This window comes from Barbus barbus (assembly GCF_936440315.1).
Source record: "Barbus barbus genome assembly, chromosome: 47".
NCBI lineage: Eukaryota > Metazoa > Chordata > Actinopteri > Cypriniformes > Cyprinidae > Barbus > Barbus barbus.
Genome location: NC_136725.1, coordinates 9,020,259 through 9,033,973, shown reverse-complemented (window position 1 = coordinate 9,033,973; position 13,715 = coordinate 9,020,259). Strand labels below are relative to the sequence as shown.

Below are 13,715 nucleotides of genomic sequence, written 5' to 3'. Positions count from 1 at the left end.
GCCAACGCTGGCTTTAGTAGCCAGTTAGTTATGCTATTTCGTGTGTCTATGACAAACGCGTACAAACATTTTGGACCCGAATTTGTAATTATGTACTAATTTTGTAAATGTATTTTCCATGTATACTTTATGACATAATTTTTCATGTAATTGCTCAGTCATGTATTCAGTTATATTAAATGTTTAATCAGGAGAAAACCGTATCTCAAAAGCTAACAAACAGCAGTAGCATTTTCAAGTAACAGCGTATAGAAATTCTTTGAGAGAATAATAATAATTTTAAAAAAATGTACCATTCAGAAATGTTTTGTAAGGGCCATGTTTGCGGAGGTTCTGCTTGACTCTCTTCATTACCGCTTTCTGGGTCTGATTCTGGCTCAAACTGATACGGCAATATTGACACCATTATTTACATTTGACCAGAGCACATGCAACTGTCGCCCGTAAAGGTAATGGGCGTGAAGTTTCCGGACAATGTGCAGTACGCAGTTTAGCCAATCACAACACACCAGCCCAACTAACCAATCTGAGCCCATTGCCTGTTTCTGAGGGAGTGGTTTCATAGAATCAGGAAGTCAACCGGTCGTTCAAATGACAGAGGAGAAAGTGGCTTACAATAAAGGTGAAATTTATGAAAAATAAGGCGTTTTTTAACAAACGAAACACGAAGACATGTTATATTGCACCCCATAAATACAATCAAGCAAAGAAAAAAGGCAGTAAACCACCCCTTTAAGCATATTTTCTTAGACTTTGGGAACAATAAGTACAAAAACAAGAAAAAGTAAGCCTAATTTATGAAATATGAATAAAATGTACCTATGGGGACATCCTCAATGGTACATTTTGACAGAATTAGCTAACATTTGGTTATAGGCAGCTTAATAAACTCACACACCTTATTACAAACGGGAAAGGCTACAATGAATTTCTCATCACTGAGTATTTTTAATAAAACCTCCCTGTTTGGTACATCAACAAGCTACAATATTAATTAAATCTGCTTTCTCTATAAATCTAATGTCCCTCAGATAAACCTGGTGCCATCAAAAATCTAATGTTTGTGTGTGGAGAGAGAATGCAGACTGCAGCTAACAGGCCATTAATCATTTAGCTGGATAACCAGAGCTCTATGAATGAGTATTTTTTACTCTAATATTGTGTGTCCCGCTGATTTATGACTAACCTCTGCTCTCCTCCATCTCACTCTTTCTAATGAAGCCCAAACATCTGAACAACTTCCACAGAGAATTAATCTTCTACAGTACTATTGTTTTATTGATCTGACAGATTGTGCCATATTCATGCAAGTTCGGTTGTGTTACTAATTTAAAGGGCAACATTCAGAGAGAAGTATTTTTTCCAGAACATGATTTATAATATTTATAATCACATTCTGGCTGTTTTGTCATAGACTGTATAAAACTAATTAGTCTAACCTTCTGAGAAGTAATTTTAGGGTCACACAAGGTTATCTCTCCTCCTCTCGGGAATATTATTAATATTCCATGACTATTAACTTCAGTGCATAACTCGAATTGGACATGAATTATACATCAAATCGTGCAGCTTGTGGCGGAGAGGTGTGCTATTACGTTTCTAAGCAATCAGGCTTACAATTTTAACCTGGCGGGTGAGAAAAATGAATTGCACAGACTTTGAAGGAAGAACCTGAATCATAGACCAGAAAATCATAAAGACAACCACGTATGTCTTTTCAACTGCTCAGTGCACCCTTGCAATCTCATAGCAACACACTAACCATCAGTCAGAACACCTTAGCAACCACCTAGAACACCCCTGCATTGTTTTGCACGAGTGAGTTCTTTTGGAATTTGTGTTTTTCAGAACACCCCTTTGGGTTGTTTGGGAGTGTATATTTCTTTAATGGACTGTGAGGTGGATTTTTGCCAGTGTTAGGCACTGCTTGGCCCTGATCCCAGGTACCCTGTGGCTGGGCTTCTATTGGCAGATTCTCAAGAGGATACACAGTCTCTGGACTCAAGCATACATGACCATCATGCCTGAACTGCTATTTTCACACACACTCATGTATGCTTAGACCAAACCTTCATACCACTCTATCACTCTTAAAGGGTTGTAACATTTAAAGTTGCTCTGCAAAATTTTGAATGCCAGTCATTTCAATAGGAATTTCAGTTTTGGTCACGCTTTATTTTAAGGTCCAATTCTCGCTGTTAACAAACCACTACAACTTTTACCTACTTTTAAGTTTAGGTATTGGGGAGGATTAGGGATGTAGAATATGGTCATGCAGAGTAAGTGCTTTATAAGTACTAATAAACAGCCAATATATTGATAATAGCCATGCAACTAGTTAATATAGAGAACTGGTCTCTATACTAAAGTGTTACCAAAATTTCAATAGGAATCGAGCTGTGCAATCGAGCGTTTCATTTGAGGACAAAAAAAGAAAAACAGCATGCAGATTTCACTCATATTCAAGTTGGCCATGTGAATTTGCAACAGTGACCAACAGAAAGCAGCTTGGTTTAAAAATGGCTTTATCAAAAATTGTGTACTCTAAGGAGATACTTCTTTTGAGTAAGGAATTTGTGACCGCTAAAAATGTACGTTCTGTATAGTATTATATAGATAACTTAAGTAATTTTTTTATTTTCACACAGTTTTTCACTTACTTTATAGTAGGGAAGTATGCGATTTCGGATACAGTCCATGACTTTCAGTGCTTCACAAAGAAAGCTGTGGCAATAAATCTGCATTATTAATCCTTTTGATGTATTATTTAAAAAAAATCACAAAAATCTAACTTTCAATGGAGAATAAGAATTTAAAATGTGGGGAAATATCATTATGAAATAAATGTTTTTCTCTAATACACATTGGACACAATTAACGGTACCCTTTTATTCAATACTTTTTGAAACCTCCATTTGCCAAAATAGTACAGGAGTTTTCTCCTATAATGCCTGATGAGGTTAGAGAACACCTGACAAGAGATCAGAGACCATTCCTTCATCCAGAATCACTCCAGATCCTTCAGATTCTCAGCTCCATGACGGTGCTTCTCCTCTTCAGTTCACCTCACTCATTTTCTACAGGGTTCAGGCCAAAGGACTGGAATGGCCATAGCATACGCTTGGTTTTGTGCCCAGTGACCCATTTTTGTGTTGTTTTTAAGGTTTGTCTTTGGATTATTGTCCAGTTGGAAGATCCAAACATGGCCCATTATAAGATTTCTAACAGAGTCAGTCACTTTTTGATTTTTTATCTGTTGGTTTTTGATAGAATCCATGATGCCATGCGTCTAAACAAGATGTCCAGGACCTCCAGCAGAAATATAGGCCCACAACATTAAAAAATACAGCAGTATATTTCATTGTACACATGGGGTACTTTTTATCCCTGTGTTCACCAAACCCATCTTGAGTGTTTGCTGCTAAAAAGCATTTTCTTTTCTTTGTTTTTTTTCTTGAAGCCCTCCCAAACAACATGTGGTGATGTAGGTGCTGTTTGATATATTTTTTTAAGGTTTTCTGACCCCGAAACTCAACATTTTTCTGCAATTCTCCAGCTGTGATCATTGAAGAGTCTTTAGCCACTCAAACTCTCCTCCTCACCGTGCATTAGGACGATATAGACACATGTCCTCTTCCAGGAAGATTCATAAAATTTTCTGTTGATTGGAAATTCTTAATTATTGCCCTGATGGTGGAAATGGGAATTTTCACTGCTCTAGCTCTTTTCTTAAAGCCACTTCACTAATTTGTGAAGCTCAGTTATCTTTTGCTGCACATCAGAAATATATTCTTTGGTTTTTCTCATTGTGATGGATGATTAAGGGAATTTGGGCTTTGTTTTCCCTCCTATTTATATTTCTGTGAAACAGGAAGCCATGGCTGGATAATTTCATGTTCATAATCACCCTGGAGTGCTCAGAATTGTGAATATGAATGGGAATATATTTCAAATATAGTTTACTCATAAGAATTTCTGGGGGTGCCAATAATTGTGTCCAACATGTATTTGAGAAAAAAAATTTTTTTATTTCATAATGATATTTCCCCCCATTTTAAATTCTTATTCTCCAATGAAAGCTTAGATTTTTGTGATTTAAAAAAAAAAAAAAAAGATCAAAAGGATTAACAATGTACATTTATTTTCACAGCCTTCTTTGATCATATTTACCAAGGGTACCAACAATTCTGACCACGTGTGTATCTCTACACTACTGACAATGGACATTTTGCACACAAAATTTCACTAATCTGACCACATCTTTAGACTCATTACAATCTTCACTCACCATTGTCTTCCTATCTCAGCACTGCAGTCTGTAGATACAGTAGCATTATTTAGCTAAAAGCTTGTGCACGTGTGCACTGACACATTACAGATGATGCTGGCTTAATTTACAGTCTCTACTTCCCTGGAAATGTCACACTGCCAGTTCTGTAGCTCACACATTGTGATTGTTCCTCCTGGCGCAGTGATGCTCTTTTCCCCTGCTGCGGGTGGAGCTGTATTTGGCATGTTGGAGTCACTGCACAGCAGCTAATGAGACTACACAAGCTGTCCTCTATTAACTGAAAGCATCTCACTGCAGACTGACACAAACATGTGTGTGTATGAGTGATGCGCAAGGGTGGCTGTCTGCCTGGATGTGTCCAATTGTGTGCACGCTAATACGAAACCAACATTCATGACAGTAAATGCAGCTATTTGTGCAAAATTAAGACAGATGTTTTGAATGCACTTGTTTTAACATGCACGTTTGATTATATCAGCACAGAATCTCTGAATGTACGTCTGCTGTACAGTTTCTTATCTTTGTCTCTGGACGTGTGGTAATCCATCATCCCAAACAGCCTGTAATCTTCCTCGAATTTCTCAGCTTGAAATGCAGGTCTAAGGCAGGCAGGGGATGAAAGCTTTTCATCTGTCTAGAAGGTTCCATGTGCAGTAGATCCTTGCCACTTTTCAAGGGAAAGGTGCAATTATTGTGAATTACAGTAGAATCTGAAAAGTGTCTTGGAGTTCAGAAATTTAGCACATATAATGATAGATAGATAGATAGATAGATAGATAGATAGATAGATAGATAGATAGATAGATAGATAGATAGATAGATAGATAGATAGATAGATAGATAGATAGATAGATAGATAGATAGATACAAAATTATGGCTACAAAATCAATTACTATCATAATTTAATTAAAATAAAAAAATATATATTTTATCAAACGTTTGGAGTCAGTATTTTTTTTCCTTTTTTTGTGACAGCAAAGGCATATGACACATATATACCAGAAAACATCTATTTGCGAAAGAATCCTAAAAAAAGTATCACCATTTTTTACAAAAGCATTGTTTCTTGAGAACCTGAAAATTGTAATAAATTGTAATAAATAAATTGTAGTAATATTTCACAATATTACTGATTTGACTATATTTCTGATCAAATTGATCAGTTGATTGATCAACTTTAGTTTATAAACTTTTGATTAATTGATTGATGAACTTTAGTTTATATTTTTGTATGATTCATTTTTGACACTTTCACTTTAAAATGGTTTAATAACATTTTAAAATGATTTAATTTGTAGCTCTGTTGTGTAACTAATAGTAAAATACTCTGATTTATGACTATTTTTTATTTCTCCTTAGGAATTTTAGGTATAAACATTAAAAAGAAACATTCTTCATTTGAGCTACAGAAGAGCTTATTTTCCTCTGTGAGACTCTCCCTTCTCACCCGTGTAACTGTATTTTTATCCATCTGTATTTACCTTTCCATCTGACCCCCGTCAACGGTTAATAATCAATTGATTTCTCAATTCACATGTGTTTACTTCACAAGCCTGTTGCTTATGTGCATGAATTCCCTTCATATGCTTGTGGAATCCACAAGTTTTGAAGGACGGTTAAAGTGGAAATATTTGCTGGATTTGTGGCATGTTTACCTTTAAGCGAGCTAATACGCTGCAGATTGAAAACACAAAGCCGACATCAAGAGAGAAAATCCAGCATGGCTTGTGATCTGGACTACTTTAGGGGGAGGAAGAACTGTAAGACGCTCAACCCCGCCCACTCTAGAGTCCCAGCCAATGAGAGCAGGTCTGGAGGAGAGAGTGTGTGAGAGAGAAGGGAGAGGAGGTGGTAGAGTGGCAGTCTTTGCTTGTGTGTAGGGAGCGGTCAGTCTCTCACGCTGCTGCAGTCTGCGAGCATCCTCAAGAGTGAGAATCTCTTTTTATTCTCTCTTTCATTTATGCGTTCCTTCATTTATCCTTTATTCCATCCTCTCTTCCAGCCCCTCACCTTTTCTGTTTCTCTGCTGTTGCTGATTCGGTTCTGTTCAAGTGAGAATGTATTTGCAAGCACGTGTGTGTGTGTGTGTGTGTGTGTGTGTGTGTGTATGCGAGTGTTTTATTGAGTTTAATTTGGTGTATTTGAGGTTATATTTACGTTATACTTTAGAAAAGTGCAATTTATGTTGTAACTATGCATGATATTGTTTTTTCGGCATTGTGTTTTCTTAAGCGGTAACTTCCCTGGTGAATAGCTCTCAATGTATGAACTTTTTTTCGTTTTTTATTTAGAAAAGATTATCAAACATTTCTAACGATGTTCCCTAAAACCATCTCCTGAAGGTTTGTGTGCTCAGCAGTCTTTTTTCATTTGATTGGATTTGTTCGGGATGAGTGCGTCCCTCACTGCAGGATTGTTTTGGGTTCTCTACTTTATCCTCCGTCTGAGATTTGCACCACTCTGAGACTCTTTAATCTGTTTCTCTTTCTTTCTTTCTTTCTGTCTGTCTTTTTTCGCTGGAGAAAACTAATCTCTTTGTTTCATTGTTATTGTTTAGGTAGAGCTTAGTTTCCAGAGTGATTTAAATAACGCTAGCATATTTCATTGGGAGGGAATGTGCATATATTTGTGAGTCAGGTCTTTTTTTATGCTTTTACTGCACATCACTGATTGTATCATCATCATAATTGTCCTTGATCTTCCTCTCTCAGCCTGCAGCCTAATGACAAAATTTACTTGTCATTTGACCTTTGAGTTCCTGCAAGGACAGACGGGGCTCTCAAATCCTCAGGAGACCCTTTGATGACCCTCATGCTCATTTAAAACATCAGAAGCTGTTCAAATCATCTGCTTGATTAGTGGTTTATTTATTTGCATAAGATATGTTTAGACCAATTAAATGAGTTAAAACAAAATGAAAGAGTGAATAAAAAAGCAACTAGAAAAGGAGACAAATCAGCTGCAACATGTTGCTCAGGTTTGGTAGGTGCTCTATTGGGGCTGTTGTGCTGGTTTGGTTGGTCTAATGGTGTTCAGGCTGGGCTTTGGGGCATTGCTGAGTGCTCAGGTTCAGCACACGGGGTGTGTGTGTGTGTGTGTGTACTATACACTGGTCTCAGCAGCAGCCACAGCAGATGTAGTTCTCTGCTGAAACAGGGCTGAGGTGTGCAGTACCCTCAACAAACTGCCATGCCGTGCACTAGATTACCTGCTGAAAGAGCACGAGTCCTGTTTTAGGAGGGCAAATCAGTGTTTCAAAGCCAATGAGTGTCTGTGTCTTTGCCATCCTGAAAAATACACAACAGTTTAACAGTTTAGGAAATAAAACATAGATTATTTGAGTATGTTTTACAAGGCAATACTCTTTTGGTCTTTCTACTTCAAAAACTGATGTTTAATTCATTGGTATTTGCCAATTTACTAATTTATTCTGAATGAAAATTGTTTCTACACCAATTTTTAATATGGTTGGTAAGATTTTTTTAATGCTTTTGAAAGTTTTAGCCTGTAATGCTCACTAATAATAAAAAATATAGTAAAAATAGAAATATTGTGAGACATTATTATGATTTGAAATATATATTTTAATATACACTAATCAACATTTGAAGTGGATCATCACTTTCATCAAAGTTGTCCTAAAATCTAAAACCAATATGCGTTCTTAGGACAACTTTGATGAACTTGTTTGATCCACTTCAAATGTTGACTATTGTATTTTGAAATGTAATTTATTCCTGTGAATGCAATGAATTTTCAGCAGCCATTGTTCCATTCAGAAATCATTCAATTAAGCTGATTTGGTGTTCAAGAACCATTTTATTATTTATAATTTTGAAAACGGTTGTTTTTGCAAACTAAACTTTTGAATGGTTCTGTTTTTGCACAGGTTTTATGAATCAGATGAAGCTATCATTATCATATTTGTGAAGTTATATGGGATGAAATGGCATCTTGGTTTTTATCAAGGGCGCACATAAATTTAGATTTTCTGATTATTGTGATAGTTTGAGGCTTAAGGCTTCCTCTCCCCCAAAAGAAGGGGAAAAAACACAATAATAGAGGGTCTTAAAGTGCATATATTAAGTAATGGATAATATACAGTCGGCTGGTTATTATCTTGCAGAATGATCAATGTTTCAGTTCTGTAAGAATCTGGAGATACAGTATCAGCCTGCATATAACAAAGAGACAGAAGTGGGATGTTATCGGATATCATACATTTGCACCAAAGAAGATACATGATATGACTTTACCATCTCTCTCTTTCTCTCTTTCTTCTACATTTCCTTTATTGGCTGTGTGACCTTGTGCTAGAAGTCAGTACAGCTACTGTATCTTGTATCGATCGGAACTGTCATCTCAGACATTAAGACTCTACAACACCACATCCTTTCTGGACAGCATTTCTCCCAAGATATCTTTTTATTAATTCTTTGATTTGAGACTGTTTGTTTGCATGTGCTCTGTTCTGTTCTAGTGGTTTTAGGGTTGCCATTCCAGAGCTTGATGTTTGATTTAAAAAAAAAGTTGCTTTATGTTTACGCTTGCTTGGTTGTGTCTATGTTTACAGAATACGGGCGTTTTGAAGCCAAGATTCATGATTTACGAGAGCAGATGATGAACCACAGCATGAGTTCTGGATCCGGATCCCTCAGAACCAATCAAAAACGCTCACTCTATGTCAGGTAGACTTCATCTATTTAAACATAATTTTACATACACTAATAGAACTGCAAGAATTCATTTTCTTTGTGTTTTTCAGTAAATTATCCTAAAAAGCTTCAGAAATTCCTTACCCTAATGGCAATTTCTTTTTCTTTTTTTTTTAAGCAAAAACTAGTGAAGATTTATGCTTGAAACATAAAAACAAATAGATTTTCTCTGAAAACAAATCTTAGCTCACACCATTTAGCTTCTCAAGACAGTTTATCTTGTTGTTTGCATATTTTTACTGAAAAACAAGAAAAACTGAAGATTTTTTTTAGTGTTGAATGACTTGGAATGAATGTTTCTGTCATCACAGATGGGATACTGATATCCCAGCAGCCCCTGATCACTTAAACTAGCTGTTAACTGTCTCTCCATGACACTTGCTATGTGGGACTGATGTTGGATTGATGTGAACATGAGTGTGGTCTCTCTTGGAAATGAGACATGTTTCTAGCCTGGAGCGAGATGTTTGTTATACACACAAGCACACACACACACACTTCAGGGGTTTGCGTGTGAACCAGCAGGGTATCTGAGTGAGTGAGTCAGAATTCATCAGTGTCCACTACACCTTACTTACACACACACACACACACACACTCAAGGGAGCACATGCTGTCTTATGTGTGCGCTCTGATCCTAGATCAGACAGAATTGGGGATCATACTGTTTTACATGAGATTTAGAAGAGCTATTGATATTTAAAATCAGTAGGAAAGTGGCAACAGTGATCCATTATAAGATGCTCCAAGATGCTCTATTTGCTCACCTCTTCTCTGTTCCTAAAGGGATAGTTCACTCAAAAATGACAATTCTGTCATTAATTACTCACCCTCATGTTGTTCCAAACCCATAAGACCTTTGTTCATCTTTGGAACACAAATTAAGATATTTTTGATGAAATCCGAGCGCTTTCTGACCCTCCATAGACGGCAACACAACTACCAAATTCAAGGCCCAGAAAGGTAGCAAGGACATCGTTAAAATAGTCCAAATGTTCAACCTTAATTTTATGAAGCTACGAGAATACTTTTTGTGTGCAAAGGAAACGATGACTTTATTCAACAAATTCTTCTCTTCCGGTGTCAGTCTTCTCGATTCACGTTCACTAACTATTTTAGTATTTGTATTTAATAGATAATAGGATTTAATATGATTTATCATGTAATTTATACATAGAATTAAACAAATATATATTTATATTTAATATATTTAATTATTTCATTTAAAACAATTGTTTTAAAGAAAGAACCAACATGAGAATAGTTTGAGCCCATTTACAGAGGCTACTAAATATTTGTAAAAAAAAACTTTCAAGAAATTGTGACGATAAACAGTAAAATCATAAATCCTACGTAATATATTCTAGCCTCCAGGTTCACTCCAAACGTCCCATGTGACAGCATTGTTTGGCTACTCTTCTGAACAGCTGTTATGATTCTCCCAGATATGTTTCACAATGCAATCAGCAGAACAGAGATTAGCTCTTCGTTAGCTGGTAGCAACATGCAACTGTAGATTTCTGATTTGGCTTCGTTATTGTGTGTGAGGTGGAAAATATCAGCAGAACCAGCACACCTGTGGAGATCCATTGTGATAAATAGCCTTCCTGTCAGCAATTATACATATACACACCTCCTCTCCTCATGATGTACAGCATGCACCGCTCCCACAGCATTAAAAGATGCTCAATATCTCCTTCCCAGCTGCAGTCTAATGCCGCAGGCCCCCTCTGTGGGTGCTAGATAATTGTACTGTGCTGTAGCCAGTCTGAAGAGCTGGCCGGTTTTGCAGAACACAGATGCTGAGAAAAGCTAAGACACAGGAAATCAGACCTTATAGGGAGTCATTTATTTGCTGCAGAACACATCAGCTTTTGTTAGGTTTGTGATTTTACTAATGCTTGACCTAGGAGCCATGTTATGGGGATTTTATCATGGACAACTGGATTTTGAATTTCCCGTCTCATCAAGGTATTTGCATTAAAACCACGATGAGCATACAGTTATAGGAAAAAGTATGTGAACCCTTGGATTTCTGCATAACGTTTGATCATTGACAACTCACAATAACTGATTAAAATCAGAACAGATTTTTATAACACTGTAACCAAACAGTGGACGGTAGCCATTGACTTCCATAGTATGGATTCTGCAAATACTCATGCAAATTTGGAACAAGGGTGAGTAAGTCATGGCAGAATTTACATTTTTGGGTGAACTGTCCCTTTAACAATGACAACACAATTGTAAACTGTTGAGTACCCATATTTACATTCAGCAACTTGGCTGATCCTGATTAAAAACAGACATAATTTACATTCAGAAGTCTTGTGGCAAAAAAGTCTTGTGTTTTGGTACAAAAACTTTAAGTGAACATGTCATGGACTAATAATATAAGTGTATCTCAGGAAAATAAACTTAAATATATAAATATACAATATGGCCCCTGCGGTATACTTTAAGAATTCTGCAGTTGAGGAAGGAGATGGTTGTGAGGCAGGAGTTTCCACAAAACTCTGCTCAGTCTGTGGAGAGAAACAGAAAATTATGACAAAAATATAATTTCCAGTTTGCCTCCGCTGAGTTCTGGTGAGATGAATGCAGAGGTGTGATCACTGTTGGCTGCGAACTATGAATAAAAAGCACACGTCAATGTAAAAGCAATGCATGCACAACTCCATTCACACACTGACTCTGTTAGGATGAGATATGAGTCAGTTATTGAGTGATTTTCCTCAATCAGCATGTTTCAGTGTTTCTGTCACAGTGAATCAACATCACAATTTCTGAATGCGGAAGCATGCGTCTGTGTTTTGTATGTGTGTGCACTGCATATTTCTCTCTCTTTCTGCAGTAGCATTTACATGTAACCATAACAACACCCTTCCTCTGTGATCGGAGAAAGATATATACATCTCTTTATCCTGCTTATGCAGGAAAGTCCAGTGTGTGTGTAATTTGTCCAGTGCAAATGTAAATTTCAGAATATGAATTGCAAAGATGTTTGATTTATTTAGCGAGAAGTTGGCTGTGTTGTGTCTAGAAACTGCGACAGTAAGAGAGCTAGAGATTCACTTATTTTCTTATAATCCAATGAATATTGATACTATGTTCATGTGTTTTTAGTTTAATTTTCCAGACAGCAACCTTGAAGTTGGGCTTTATTGACTTTGGCCAGCGACCCCCCCCCCCCCCCCCTCCCCCCCCTCCGCAACAGCAACTTTGCACTAACAATCACCTCTCACATTATCTTCACAAATTTAAAAAATGTAGTTATCACATAAAATCTTCAGTTGCTGTAATGTATGTAATTCATTCTTGCAAATGTCAGCCCGGGTCCTGTTACTTCACTAGGCCAGGCTCTTATCGCTATGAGGCCGCTGATCTACACATACAGATTCCACTTCACATTACTCTCAGGGGGCTTTTAAACGCCACATTTCTCTGTAACAAGTAAAAACACCACATTATCTGCACCTTTGCCAGCACTCTGACACTTTCTTCTAGTTTGCGTGCTGTAGATGTATTGCTTTTTTCCGCTTTTACCATGCTGATGGCTTCAGCTTTTATCTTACTGCTTAGCAAATACTACACTCATTTTTTTCAAGGACTGAGGCAGCACTCACTGTTAACAAATTATGTTACAGACATTTGCTGTAGTGGAAAAATGCTGTCCACCCATGGATGTACCCTTTTCTGCTGAGCACTGTATATTACACACATGCTGTACCTGTACTTTTTCTCTTGTAGTTACACAGAGATTCCGCCTGCAGCTCTACTGCAAGACCCACACAATAAATCACAAGAAAATATCTCTCAGGGGCAAATTCACTAAAGAGATTTGGCAATTTTGCATGCAGTATTTCAGTGGAAAAACCTGCCCAGACTTGATCTGGTGTTGTTATTGTTAACTGAACCTGTTAAAAATAATTTCAATAACTGAAATAAAAATGTAATTGAAAAAAGAAAAAACTAAATTGAAATTGTAATTTAATAAATAAACAACTTAGAGCACTAAAATTGCTACATTGTGTGTGTAAGCTAAGTATATACAGCTAAATAAAAATACATAAAAATGCAAAAATAAAATGTTTAGGGTAAATGTACCAATTAAGTTTTCCTTTGTGACTATTTACAAAGTCAGTAAGTGTATTATGCCTGGTGTTTTAAAAATCTGTTCACATTTTAAAAGTCGTCTAGTATATTCCAGCCGTTTTTCCTGGACATATACGACAGGTTTCTGATGGCTCCTTCTTTGAATGGACGACATGTCTTTCATCTTTGGGCATAAACTATGGTTATGTCTAGATTTTGTCACCTTAGAACTGTGAAAATAAGTTATTAATTGTTTTATAAAGATTAACTTTGTTCAGTGTGGAAGAGCTTAAAGAGAGCACACTGAGCTTAATTGGACCAGCAACAATTTCTAATAAATTTCATGTAATATTTATTACATTATACTTTTTCTTAAGCAGAGTAATTTTCATAGTAGTGCACCCTATAACAATAATATGAAATCTTTAAATATTACAGCATTGCAAAACCACAGACTAGCAGTAAACTGTAAATTTATAATATTATGGATGTAAAAGTACAAGCCAGTAATTCCTGTGAAGTTATATCAGCGTAGCACACAATCTTATACAGCTAGTCAGCTAACTGTGTACTGTAGCATCTGCTTTATGTTGCTAAAACTATCTTTTGGATC

At 36.5% G+C, this 13,715-nt stretch overlaps 1 protein-coding gene across 3 annotated transcripts in view; it reads left to right on the top strand.

The window, feature by feature from the left end:
* The window catches only part of LOC306865956 (disks large homolog 2-like), a gene marked incomplete at its 5' end in the record, with an annotated part of 212,325 nt that overhangs the window by 178,710 nt on the left and 19,900 nt on the right, over window positions 1-13,715 (top strand). For all 3 annotated transcript variants that reach the window (XM_079410830.1, XM_079410831.1, XM_079410832.1), the window contains one exon: window positions 8,866-8,980. In XM_079410830.1, coding sequence (XP_079266956.1) covers window positions 8,866-8,980 — 115 coding nt within the window. The remainder of the gene's footprint in view (window positions 1-8,865; window positions 8,981-13,715) is intronic.